Source organism: Anabrus simplex, chromosome 14, assembly GCF_040414725.1.
Source record: "Anabrus simplex isolate iqAnaSimp1 chromosome 14, ASM4041472v1, whole genome shotgun sequence".
Classification (NCBI taxonomy): Eukaryota; Metazoa; Arthropoda; class Insecta; order Orthoptera; family Tettigoniidae; genus Anabrus; species Anabrus simplex.
The window spans coordinates 44411778-44425440 of record NC_090278.1 but is presented as its reverse complement, the minus strand read 5'-3'; the positions used below and the strand labels follow the sequence as shown (position 1 = coordinate 44425440).

The window sequence follows — 13663 nt, the reverse complement described above, 5'->3', positions numbered from 1 at the left end:
TCTCCAGTCGCCTCCGACCTCCGATGGCCTCTGCGAGAGGCTCCCTCCAATGTGTGACATCACAGCATGGATGATTTTAAATACAGGCTGCTGGTAAAGAGTGCGCCCTTAACCTCACATGACGAGTGCAAGCTTAACTTCACAGGCTCCAGGTTCGAGCCCTGGCTTAACCTTACAAGCGCCTTAACTTAATAGATCTAAGTTCGATGCCCAAGGGTGCAAGCTTAACCTAAGAGCCAACGTTATTATAGATAACAGGGCAGGCTCAACCTAACAGGAACGGATTCGACTCTAGGCTTAACACCACAGGTCTTTGATTTGACCCCAAGCTTGACCTTACAAGGTCATTAAACTTACAGGCACCGAGCTCGATAGCTGCAGTCGCTTAAATGCGGCCAGTATCCAGTATTCGGGAGATAGTAGGTTCAAACCCCACTGTCGGCAGCCCTGAAAATGGTTTTCCCTGGTTTCCCATTTTCACACCATGCAAATGCTGGGGCTGTACCTTAATTAAGGCCACGGCCGCTTCCTTCCCTTTCCTAGCCCTTTCCCATCCCATCGTCGCCATGAGACCTATCTGTGTCGGCGCGACGTAAAGCAAGTAGCAAAAAAAAAACTTACAGGCCCAAATTTGATACCCAAGAGTGCTAGCTTTATCTACCAGCCAATGTTATTATGGAAAAGAGTGCAAGATTAACCTAACAGGCATGGATTTGACTCAAAGCTTAACCTTATAAGGGCTTAACCGCACAGGCCCCAGGTTCGAGCCCAGGCTTAACCTTACAAGCACGTTAACTTAAAAAACCAAAAGTGCAAACCTTACCTAAGAGTCTCAAGTCTGAGATTCGATCTCAGGCTTAACCTAAATACACAAGATCGCAATAATACGTTGTCCTAATGTGACATTGTCCAGAGAGCACCTTCAGGTCCTTGGAGATGAGTTTGGAATTATGAACAAGATGGAGGCTACACATTGTACTAATATGACTAGGGAGATGGTGTAAGACTAAACACATATGCTTTATTCATAAGGGTACGCAACTGAAGGCAACCTCAGGGGCATGGAGCTGAACTTGCAACAAGATGGTGGCTACACATTGTACTAATAGGACTAAGGATATGGTGTAAGACGTAATACATACGCTTTATTCATAAGCGTGTGCAACATTGGAAGACAACCTTAGCGCTTGGAGCTGAACTTGGAACAAGATGACGGCTGCACATTGTACAAATAGGACTCGGGAGATGGTGTAACGCTTATTATATATACTTTATTCGTAAGGGCGCGCAACTTTGGAAGGAAACCTTGGGGCTTAGGCCTGAACTTAGAACAAGTTGATGGCTACACACTGTACTAATGGGACTTGGGAGATGGTGTAAGACTTAATATGTATCCTTTTTGCATAAAGACGCGCAACATTGGAAGGTAACCTTAAGGGCTTGGACCTGAACTTGGAACAAGACGGAAGCTACGCATTGTTTAATGGGACTAGGAAGATGGTGTAAGGCTTAATACATATGCTTTATTCATAAGGGTGCACAACATTGGAAGGTAAACTTAGGGGCTTGAAGCTGAACTTGAAACAAGATGGCAGCTACACATTGTACTAATGGGACTAGGGAGATGGTGTAGGGTTTAATACGTATCTTTTTTCATAAGGACGTGCAACATTGGTAGGGAACCTTAGAGGCTTGGAGCTGAACTTGGAAAAAGTTTGCAGTTACACATTGTTTTAAAGGGACTAAGCTTAATACGTATGCTTTTTCATAAGGGCTTGTACATTGGAAGGCAACATTAGGGGCTTGGAGCTGAACTTGGAACAAGATGGCAGCTACACATTGTTTTAATGGGACTAGGGAGATGGTTTAAGTATGATTTATTCATAGATTGAAGCTGAACGACCGCTGCGTCAAATACACTAGCATCTGAGCTGATGTGTAACACGCTGCTGGCTTTTTTAGTGTGTGGAACACTGATTTTTTATTTTAACTTTAGAGCTTATAGATTTGAAATCTATAGACTTACAGTAACTTGTTCATATTACTCAGAGCCTGTTAACCCCTAGAGAGTACGTGCCCGGGTGGCAGATAGGGGTACCCTATATTTCAGTAGTGCTGGTTGAAATACTCAATACAACCCGCAGACCAACAGGCAGCCCAGTTCCTGGGGGCTTTAAAATACTGGGTCACAAATGCGGAGGCCCCAAGCCCAGGATATGGGTGAAGAACCCGAGGGCATCAGTGGGGGAAGGTAGACTTCGGTACGGCATCGGTGGCAGAAGAGGGAAATTTGTGGCGTCTGTACTCCAGAGGAGCGGCCTAGAATAACACCTGGAAGTAGGTGTAAAATGCCTTTGGGAGTGGTGACCCCATTGTAGTAATAGCCTACATTTGTGACCCCCAGAGAAAGGGTGTCCCAGTACAAGGAAATCAACCTGGAAAAGGCCAGGGCGTCCCCTGCTTAAAGCGAAGTGCAGTTTTTCAGGGTACTGGGGGAACTGTGAGAAATGGGCGACAAGTAATCAACATTAAGATAGCAATAGTAAATCTTATAACCGTGGCAATAAAGGCTGATGAAGTAGTATATTTTATGGAGAAGGTAAAAATGATGGGGTAATGGGAGGGAAAAATTGAGGAAAGGATACGCATTATACTGGAGTGGTGGCCAAGAGGCAATAAACGGACTGGGACTAATCATTTCGAAGCAATTGGAGAAGTATGTTGAAGTGGTAGAATGTGTGAGGGACAGAATAATGAAGATTGGACTAAAGATGAAGAATGAAGTGATGGACTTCAAACAAGTATATGCAGCACAGACGGGAAACAGGGAACAAGACATTGAAGGATTCTTGGAACTTTCAGGTGTGGAAGTGGTCTTTTTGGGAGATCTGACTGCACAGGTCCGAAACGAGAAACAAGGATAGGAAGAAATCATTGGACCATGTGCACAGGGGGGGAAAATGTGAAGGAGAGGCACTAGTGGACTGTTGTAAGAAGAATGGACTTATAGTGGGGAATATATGGTTTCGAAAGAAAAACAGCAGGAACATTACGGGATATGGGTGGGGTGAGAGAAGAATAAAATCAGTAATTGACTACTTTTTGGAGGAAAGGGCAAATCGCAGGAAGTTGATCAATGTGACAGCTTTACCAGGAGAAGCATTTGATGGGGACCACAGAGTTGTGGTGGCAAAATTACGGTTGGGAAAAATGGAAGTACTAAAAGAACTAAAAGAGATAAGAGAAGGCAAAATAAAAGGTATGGAAATTGAAAGACAAAAATGTACAGGAAGATTTTCAGGAGAGATAGAAGCAACAAATCCCAGTTAATGAAGCAGAAAATGTAGAAGGGGAGTGGGCCAATTTTAAAAAGGCATTTGTTAGTGCAGCAGTGTGTGCTTGTGGCAAGACATCTACAAGAGTGAAAGAAATGGAGACACTGTGGTGGCATGAGGAAGTGAGGAAAGTGGTGAGAGAAAAGAAGGCAGCCTGGCGAGAATGGAATCGACATCAAATAGAAGAAAGCAAAAGGAAGTATCCCGACAGCAAACGGAGATGTAAGGATGTGCTAGGAGAAGAAAAGTTGGGAAGAACTTACATAAAAAATGGAAGCGGATGTAAGTGGCAGTAAAAGGATGCTGTATGGACTTATAAGAAGTAAGAGGACAGAACGAGTTACCACAAGGCCAGTGAAAAAGGAAGACGGGGAACACACCCAGAAGAAATAAAGAAAACATGGAAGGAGTATTTTGATAAGCTACCTAATGTGAACAACTGTACAGGGGAGACAGAACCAATACAGTGTGAGGAGTTAACAACAGAGAATGATATAACAATGCAGCAGGTGGAATTAGTGGTACAAAAGACGAAGATGGGAAAAGCAAGAGGGATGGATGAAATCAGTGTGGAAATGATAAAGGCTGCTGGACCTGTTGGTATGCAGTGGTTGTACCAACTAGAGGCTAGGAGTAACACTAGACAATTATGCAGCAGAAAGAAAAGTAAGTGACAATTCTTTCAATAAGAAGTTTATACAGAATTATAACCAAAACCATAAACATATAATTTTTTATATTTCATTGCAGATATACCAACAAGCCCAATTTGGAACATACGAGAACAATTTAAATTATACCTCACATTAGAAAGTGTTTATTCACCAACAAGTGTGTTCATGAACAATATTCTCGTATTGACAGCATAAAATTAATTTTGTACAAATGTTACTCCAGCAACATCAAGAACAAGTTAAATGTTCAAACCTAGGCAATTATCAACTGTTGAAAATTGTTAATATACTGTAGTTAACAAAGTTTCAACGACAATCATACAAGTCAAGCAACATTGAATCATTACAAAGTAGCCAGATCTCAAAAGGTTTTTTAAAATAGTTTTAAAGGATGTTCACCAGATGAGTTTCGTCAATAAAATGTTAAACTTAGATAGATTTTAGACAAATATGTTTTAACTTCAAGACATAATTTTATTGTTATATGACTTGTAAAATATTATAAGATTTGTCAATCAGGTTTACAAGTATAATCTTAATCCAATAGAATAAATTCATGATCTTATATAACCTTAAGTAGATGATAATTGGCTGATGATGCTCACGAAAAAGGAGCGAAACATGTACCATATCAACAACTTAATAAATATGTAAGTTTTTATTGTACTGAATAAGTGGTATTAACAAAATTGTAAGAATTTGTATCACAAGTAGATCTTCAATATGGACAAGAAATGAAATTTATAACCTGCAATTATAACCCGCAATACTAAAGTGTATGCGGGAACACAAACGTGTCCCAGAAGACTGGAAAAAAGGAAAATAGTACCAGTGTTTAAGAAAGGGGACAAGAATGTTTGTGGTAACAATACGTAGAGGAATCACACATATATCGCAGGTAGTTAAAATACTGGAGAGGATATAAGAAAGAAGAATGAGAAGAAATATTGAAAGAGAGTTACAAGAGGAACAATATGGCTTCAGGAGTGGAACATCTGTAGAGTGGACCCAATCTTTAGCATGAGCCAGCTGATGGAAAAGACCTGGGAATATGGAAAGGATCTGGTCTTGTCTTTCATAAATATAGAAAAGGCATATGATAGTGTCCCCAAAGAGAAGGTTTGGGAAACCATGGTTAAAAAGGAACTCGGAAGAGAAATGTTACAAATGGTGCAAGCAGTGTAGAACAACTGTGTTAGCAGAGTACTGACCCCAGCTGGAAGTAGAGAATTGTTCAGGAATAAGACTAGACTAAGACAGGGGAGTGTGATGTCACTTCTTTGGTTTATTGCAGTTATGAAAAGGAAACAAAGGAAGCCTACAGTAAAGAAGAAGTTGGCGAGATAATGTTGCGCCCATCATTGAAGGCAACAAAGAGATGGCAAGAGAAATAAAAATAAAATTGCTTCCCAACATTAAGGCAAGAGAAAGATGGCAGGAAGTTATTGATACTGAAACGTGAAGCAAAAGAAAGGTAGTGAGAGAATTGTGACATGCCAACATCAAGCAAGAGGAAGTTAGCAAGAGATATAGAGATGTATCATAACGGGAAAGCATGTACAGAACGTCAAGAGAAAGGAATTAAAGGAAGAGAGAATACATTGTATACATGTAGGTTGTCTGATACAACTTGAATACGCATGATGGCAATAAGATAGGATAATATGATTATTGGTACGATTCATAATGAAATAGGTATATATGTTAATTCTATATGGAGTGAACATAATTGAAATGGGTTCCCAGTTGGTTTAAAATGGTTCTTATGACTTTAAAATGAGTTGATGTGGCTAAGTTATGGTAATCCTGGGTAATCATTCCCAGTCAGCACAAAAAACATTAAGGCAAGAAATTTAAGTATAGGGTTAAGGCCAGTATAAAAGTTGGTAGTGAATTTAGAGACTTGATTTTTGGAGACTGTAAGAAATGTAGTGAACTATAGAGTATTTATTGCAATTAACAGAATAGAAATCAACATAAAAATGTCCAACTTAAATCAATTAATAACACAATTTGAGGAATATCAGAAAGAGATTGAGGAGGAATCGCAGAAGAGAGATGAAGCAATATGAATTAACCAGGAAGAAATACAGAAAACGAAGGAAGAGCAAAGAGAAGTCTTAGAGGTGTTGAAGGAAATAATGAAACAGGAGGAGATGGCTGAAGAAACAAGAAAGCAGAATGAGGAAGCGAAAAGAGAGTGGCAAGAAGAAACGAGAAGGCAGAATGAGGAAGCAAAAAGAGAAAAGCGAGAAGAACAGGAAAGGCAATGAGTGATGGTTGAATTCCAACAAATGCAGATGGAAGGACAACAAAGACAAAGAGAAGACATGAGAAGGATGGAGGAAAGACAAAGATAAGCTATGAAGATGGAAACTGAGAAGATCGTAATTTAAATAGTACAAATCAAGACTGACTTCGTAAGCTTACGCACCGATATGACGCGAATTATGGAAAATAAGAGTAGAGAAGTTTGCGAAGAGATAAATAAGGTCAGGGAGGAACTGTCAGACAACAGAAACGTCACCCGGAATTTGAAGGAAGAAAAAAGAAATTAACAGAAAACTTAGAGGGGTTGAGAGTAAATTCCATGGAGAATGGAGACAATGCCAAGAAAGGATGAGTCAATTAAACTAAGGAATCGAACTTACAAATAGATCGATGGAAGTAAATTGTATTGTGGCCAGAGAACAAATAGCAGATAAACTGGGTACAATAAAAGAATAAGTAGAGCATAACAAGAAAGAAACTAATGGGAGAATTAAGAAATCGCAAGGAGAACTACGAATAATTCATAAGGGAATACAAGAACTAAGAGCAGAGAATCAGGCAACGAACTCTAATATGTTGAAAACAATGGAAATTCAAGTCAATGAAAGAGAAGCAACACCCACAGTAATCAGACCAATGACATCATAGTAGGAAATGGCAGGAACAATAATGGAAATCCTGCAGTAATAAATATTATTAAAATCTCTCCCCGTTCCCCACCAAGAACACCCAAATTTAAATACAAGGGTCAGATTCTTACCCAATTGGCAATGAATATGTAATTAGCCATGGTACTTACGAGTCCACATCCATTTTCTTCCAGGCACCACACAGCAGTCCAACAAGAACGCCTCTACGCTGTGGAGACGCTAGCTAACATAGAAGATCCTGCAATGCAGAAAAAAGGAAACAAAGTTTCTCAGGATGATCTCAGAACCTGGTGACGTGTTAAGTTTAACAAGGAAGTATATGCAACAGTCAATCGCTTCACCATAATGAGGAAAAAGAGAATAACCATTTATGGTTACCTGAAGAGGATTAACTCGGAGTGATGGGTTCACTCAGGCTTCAGGAGAAAAGGAAAACCCATCCCAGCTGGCTGACAGACTGCACAGAGATCTATGTGAAGGTGGTATAAAATCACCAAATATTCAAAAAAGATTTATTAATAAAAGAATGTCGCATAATTGAGTGATAATCCTAAGAAACAATCTGCTAAACCATAGAACATTTTGGCAGAGGAGAAGTCTGAGGTGAGCACGTAAGAAAGGATGTGTATTGGCAGTCTTCACTGATATCCTACTACCTGAAGCATGTTCATTATTTTAAATGACCTGGGGAAGCACTTAAATAACTTTTCCGTGGATAAGCAATGCCAACAGCTTGAAGAAACCCTAAGTCCATCCCTCATTTAGTTCAGTTACTATGAACATCGCTAGATGGCATCACACGCCTCGGAATAGAGAAGCATTTATGTCCGTGGAAACTTGTCTGTGTTAGGCGGGAGAGGTTCTCATCGCTTTGTATTATGATAATGTGTGGAGTTTTTTATTTGTTAACAGCGACAAATTTGGGTTTTTATTATAATAGTGGAATGTTTCGTTTGATAAACACCTAACTTAAAGTGCAACCACATCATCCCCTTGACATCCTTCACGATCAGCCTCGTCCATTTCACACGGTAAATGCTCGATGAGCTTTGAAGGTTTGTTTACTTGTTTTTCTTATTTCAGTTGCTGCAAAACAGCAGTGTTTTCCATCTTTCCAGCCAAATTCCAAAAGGTGTGGCAACAAGTAGACCTGCTTCAAGGAGCAAAGAAACTGCATGACGATTTCTGGAAAGAGCATTCTACCTTTCCCATGCGACTGATGAGTTTAACCCCTACTCAGAGAAGCAGAAATAGGATTTCAACAACTGAGCAAGAGGGTGACTCACCAACTACTCGCAAGTGACAGGTAACTGTGGCTTATAGACCACCAACCTCTGCAGGCCACGTTAAAGTTTGCAGGAAAGTATTCTGTAGTGTGTTAGGGATATCAATCACCTGGGTCATCTAATAAGTAAGGAAAAGAAAGAAGGGCAATTAGTCTCGAATGCCATCAAACCCCCTGCATAGTCTTTTCCAGCGGAAGGGAGCCTTTATCCTTGGTTTAAATCGTCTTGGCTTTACTTGAGCCCAGACCTTGAATGTCCACAGAATCTATTGGGCTTACCAAATAAAGCATCCTGAATATCAAATTTTTCAGCAGGGTTTTCAAGAAAAAATTTCCGAAATTAAAACGCCATCGTCCTCGCACAGATTTGTGTGCAACTTGCGATCTTTCGAAGCACGAAATAAAATACTCTAAAGGACCTGAAAACTGCTCCAGATCATCTGCAAGTGGTGGTCTCTTGCTCACTCAAGTATGTGCTACTGACGATAGCTTTCCAAACATAACTTGTGGAGATACAAACAACAGTTACGTGCTCATATGGCATCATGCACCTTGAAAGGACTGAAATCAGAGTTCACCCATAAGAGATCCATAGTTATCTGGTGCGACAATTCCGCAGGCCATGGTCCTAATGGCTCTAATTTATTTGTTTGCAAAAAGACTATTCTGAAACTATTCTAGTTTCGAGTCATTGTTATATGCCTCGTGACCAGGAGTCTGCAGAGCGAGGCATGGTCAATGTTGTAAGTTATAAATTTCATATTGCATACCTGCCAACTTTTCAAAAAGGGCTATCAGTAAAACTCACGCGCAGCAAAAAAACTCTAACAATTTTCACCATGCCCCGGCTTGACGAAAATAATAATACTTCTGGGCTACAAAATACAATAATTCACGCTTTAAACAGGATACTTCAATGAAATCATATCTACTTACATCATAGGTCGAGGATTTGTAGATGAACATAACAATCAAGAAGAGATCCATGTTAAAAAGCAGCAGGAGTGGCGAATATTGGTTTGGAGCATACATGAGAGGACTTCCTTGGTAAATTAAGTAGATATGTGATGACTGAAAAAGGATTTAGACAAAAAACTTGTTTAACGTACCAACACAGGCATAAAATACAACCTGTCTCAAAAGTTCAGTGAATGCTCGCCTAGTTTGTACACCGTGCTAGTTCGGACGATGCGCTCGCGCATACGCATTGCGAGTCATGACACCAAATGCCCCCTACCGATCGACTCAACACAGTTAAACGGAGTTGAACGCTGCAACACATCGCACGGAATCAGTGTGAGGACTCATGTCATTGCACAATGAAGTGCAAAACGGCGCAACGCGTTACCATGAAGTTTTGCTTCCATCTAGGCAAAACCCCAGTGGAAACACATTCAATGTTAGTGCAAGTATATCACGCTCAAGCAGTGAGTAAAAAGTGCGTGTTTTGACTGGTTTAAACACTTTCAAGATGGAAAGAAAGATGTTAAGGACGAGGCGCGTTCGGGTCGATCAATCACAAGCACATCTCCAGACAACATCGAACGAGTGCGACAGATGCTTGCGAATGATCGGCGACTGTCCTTACAAATGATAGCAGATGAAGTGGGTGTAGACAAGGACAGTGTAAGGAACATTGTTCACGAACATTTGAAAAAACGAAAGATTTTGTCCGCGGTTTGTACCACACAACCTGACAGACGAGCAGAAGCAAACTCGGATGGAAACGTCGGGAGATTTCCGTGACGTTTGTAACCAAACTCCGGAGGTGTTGAAAACCATCATTACAGGAGACGGGTCGTGATGCCACCACTATGATCCGGAGACCAAGAGACAGTCAATGGCGTGATCTTCAGCGTCTTCTCTGCCTCTCAAGAAAAATCGGCGCACAAAATCCAAGATTAAGACAATGCTGATCGCCTTTTTCGACAGCAATGGTGTCATTCATCATGAATTTGTACCCCAGGGTACACCTGTCAACGCGGAATTCTACAAGGGAGTTTTGAAACGGCTACTGCAACGCATCAGCCGGGTTCAGCCTGAACTGTACCGGAGTGGACAGTGGAAGCTCCTCCACGACAATGCCCGTCTGCACACCGCGATCCGCGTGACACAATTTCTCGCTGAACGCCAGGTGACTGTTCTTCCACACCCCCCGTATTCTCCGGATTTGGCGCTGCTAGATTTGTTTTGTTCCCTGTATTATATTAGCCCTGAAAGGCCACCGGTTCAACAGTGTAGCAGATATCCAACAACGCGTGAAAATGGTTCCCTGGGAGATTCCAAAAGAAGCGTTTGCTGCCAGCTTCCAGCAGCTTTACAGTCAATGTCAAAAGTGTGTTGTAGCCAACGGAGATTACTTTGAAGACCAGTAAAGGGGTTTTGTATGTAACTTACGTTGTCTTTATGTCATGAGACCATTCACCGAACGTTTCAGATACAGATTGTAATATAATACACACTGCAAATTACACGCTACTTCGACTTTAAAATCATAGTTGTGACCTTATTAACTTCCAGCAAAAAGTCTTGAAAAATGTGTTTTGTCATAACAGGAATCCGAACTCCTGGTCTTCAAATAGGCTCCAGCACTGCTTTCGGAATGTACAGGCCGTACCGTGGAAAGCGCGCCAAGCCTATCAGCTGATCAACTGTGGCGAGCTAAGTGAATGTTACGAGTTGTAGTTGTGAGTGTAATGCGTAAGGATTGGGAGCATTACTGTGACTGTTGAAGGACAGAACTTTATATTTAAGTATACTGCATGTCTGTTCTCTAAATTTATCACATCAGGAATTACGTAAACAGCTGTTTTAAAGATGATGAGACCTCATAGTTTAGGTTATGTATGTCATCTTCACGTGATGAGTAATGTAAATTCAAGAGACACGATACATCTCGTGGAATTTATTCACTGAATTGTTGTCGTATAGCATGCTTTTGTGGAATTATAATGTGTTGCAAGTTTAAATACAGTATGTGAAATTTCGCAGTTGCCACAATGCTAAGAACTTGTGTGTGCCACGGCTAAGATACAACTATACAAGCAAATACGTGCTAATAATTTCATTTTCTTCGTATGAGAGCAGGATACCTTTTAAACGAAAACCCCAAACAAAAAATGGACATGTTACGAAGAATACAGGAGTATGTTTTACTCAATTTCCCGAGCTGAGGGTGAGTTTGCTTTTGACTTTCTTGTTGCATAGATTTATAGCAGGTCGTTTTATTGTTGATACAGAAAAAAGCATGAAAGTAATATAAATGGTCAGTAACCAAGTGAGTACATACTGCCTTTCCTCCTCAAAATGAATGCGAGTAAAAGCAAAACCCAGTCTAAAACTAAATGCAGTTTATAAACCCTAACCTTCTGTTAAACGAGCTTAGCTTTTTTATGCATACATTTTAAAATATAAAAAATAAGCTTCTGCTGGTAGGTAGCATTTAGTTGTTACAAGCAGTGCAACTTAATATTTAAGAAATAAATACTTAATAATTAAGGAATTATTCCTCAGCAATTTCCGTGATTGAGGGTGACCCGCACAAACACCCATCCCCACAGTGTCCGCACAGGTAGCAACAAGACAAGAAATATAGGTTTAAAAAAAAACAAACAAGTGGAAGCAAAATTATCCAAAAGTAAACCATCACAAAAGGTACTTACCACGAATAAGACAAGCGACCAGAGGCCATGGAAAGAATGAAAATAACTATCACTGTATGGTTTCAAATACTACAATAATAACACGTCCAGGTTCTTTTGAAGTAAATAAATATATTTAGTCAGAGAAAGAAGTAATATTAAGATAACTCTGGACTCAGAACATCAACAGGAATAAGAAAAATATTCAAAGAGAAATAATACCAAAACACAACTAACCTACGGTTCGAACCGGCCTAACTTATTGGGACCCAATATAAAATTTCAGTACTAGCCTAACCTACCTTCTTATTTATAAATTACCAATAAATCATGATACGTTTTAAAGTCTTTTGGTTTAGATTAATTATTTTCGCACCATTAACTTAGTTAATTTGCATGAAATAAATTTGTTAAGTTAACTTTTCTTCTCTTAGAAAATACACTAAGCGAATACAGAAATTCTTTGAGGTACTAAGCGAGGAGGTGGTACAAAGTTCATTGTACCCACACCCAAATAGAGGAAAACAAGGAAAAACCCGAAATTAAATTGAGAATAAATCAGGAAAATCATATCACGCGGGTAAACGGGGATACCAAGAGATAAACCAATAACCAAAGATAAGCGAGCCAAAAATTAAGGACAAATATTAGCTTTCAACTTTACAGCATCCCACAGGAGCATAAAACCTTTTGTCAACAACCCTCAAATCCGGCTCCATAGCAACAACAACAATTAACATTCACTTCAAAGAGAGTGAACCAATCCCAATGAGAAACGCAACAATGGCAAAACAGACCGCTTTAAAAGAAAACCGCAATTTCACAAAGGGAAAAGAAAAGTCTAAAAAGAAGGGCAGAAATAAGCAGAAAATTCGCACAGAAATACCTTATACAACTTCCTCGCTTAGCATCTTTCGTTACCCAAGAGTAGGCCCTCTAACAAGGGTTTAAGACATCACCTTTTTGAAAATGAAATAACGGAAAGGTGACCAGAATAAATTTTACAATATTAGTAACACATTTTTAAGGTTTCCAATTTTGAACAGTTCCTAGTTTGGAAAACGATACAAAGCATGGGAACTGATTTCTCATCACAGCACACCGCCGAAAAAGTTATTATTATTATTATTAAATTCAAGTTCAGGTAAATTTCGATTTGTAATTCCAGTAGAGGCATTCCATGTATCACAACCCAACTAGCACAATCACTTCGACGAAATCGTAGATAAAGTTAGAGGAAAAGTTATAACTTACAGTCTTGGCGGTGACGTAGAGGAAGGACCCCGTACTTACATTAGGCCAAAGTTCAAACAAATAAAACTAGTAGAAAATACAACATCTGCGATGCTCCAAAAGTTCGTCCAGAGTACAGGAACTCATAAATCGGGGAATGTGACCCCGAAAATGCACTGGATCAACCAGGCACCATCTTGAAGTTGAACATCATAGCGGAGCTATACATGCACGTCTGTTCGGCTTCCATGTTCTCGGCAGACCCCCTCTCTCTTGCACTCACAACGGTAAGCGGAAGTGGGTTTTCGTTACTCCAGGATCGGGTTGCGCCAGAGGTTGCGCAGTAGGTTACAGTCCACGGAAATTAAACGAGTCCCGGTAGGGCATATTAACCAACAGAGTTTACAGACCCGATGTAACTTCGAGTAGTTGCGTATAATCAAGTTTCAAATAAATAGTAACTCACCCACAGTCGTAGGAGAAGGAAGCAGTTCATTAATTTAAGTTACTATGAGGATTAAGTCCATATCTCGCAGGGAGATAAAGTGAAATAATTTCCACGGAGATAGACTCC

General features: G+C 40.0%; 1 protein-coding gene across 4 annotated transcripts in view; it reads right to left on the bottom strand.

Annotated features, from left to right (window-relative positions):
• Window positions 1–13663, bottom strand: part of LOC136885211 (gastrula zinc finger protein XlCGF7.1) — an 88695-nt gene that overhangs the window by 63829 nt on the left and 11203 nt on the right. For all 4 annotated transcript variants that reach the window (XM_067157634.2, XM_067157633.2, XM_067157636.2 and 1 more), the window contains exon 2: window positions 7080–7168. In XM_067157634.2, coding sequence (XP_067013735.2) covers window positions 7080–7093 — 14 coding nt within the window. In that variant the 5' untranslated portion in view covers window positions 7094–7168. The remainder of the gene's footprint in view (window positions 1–7079; window positions 7169–13663) is intronic.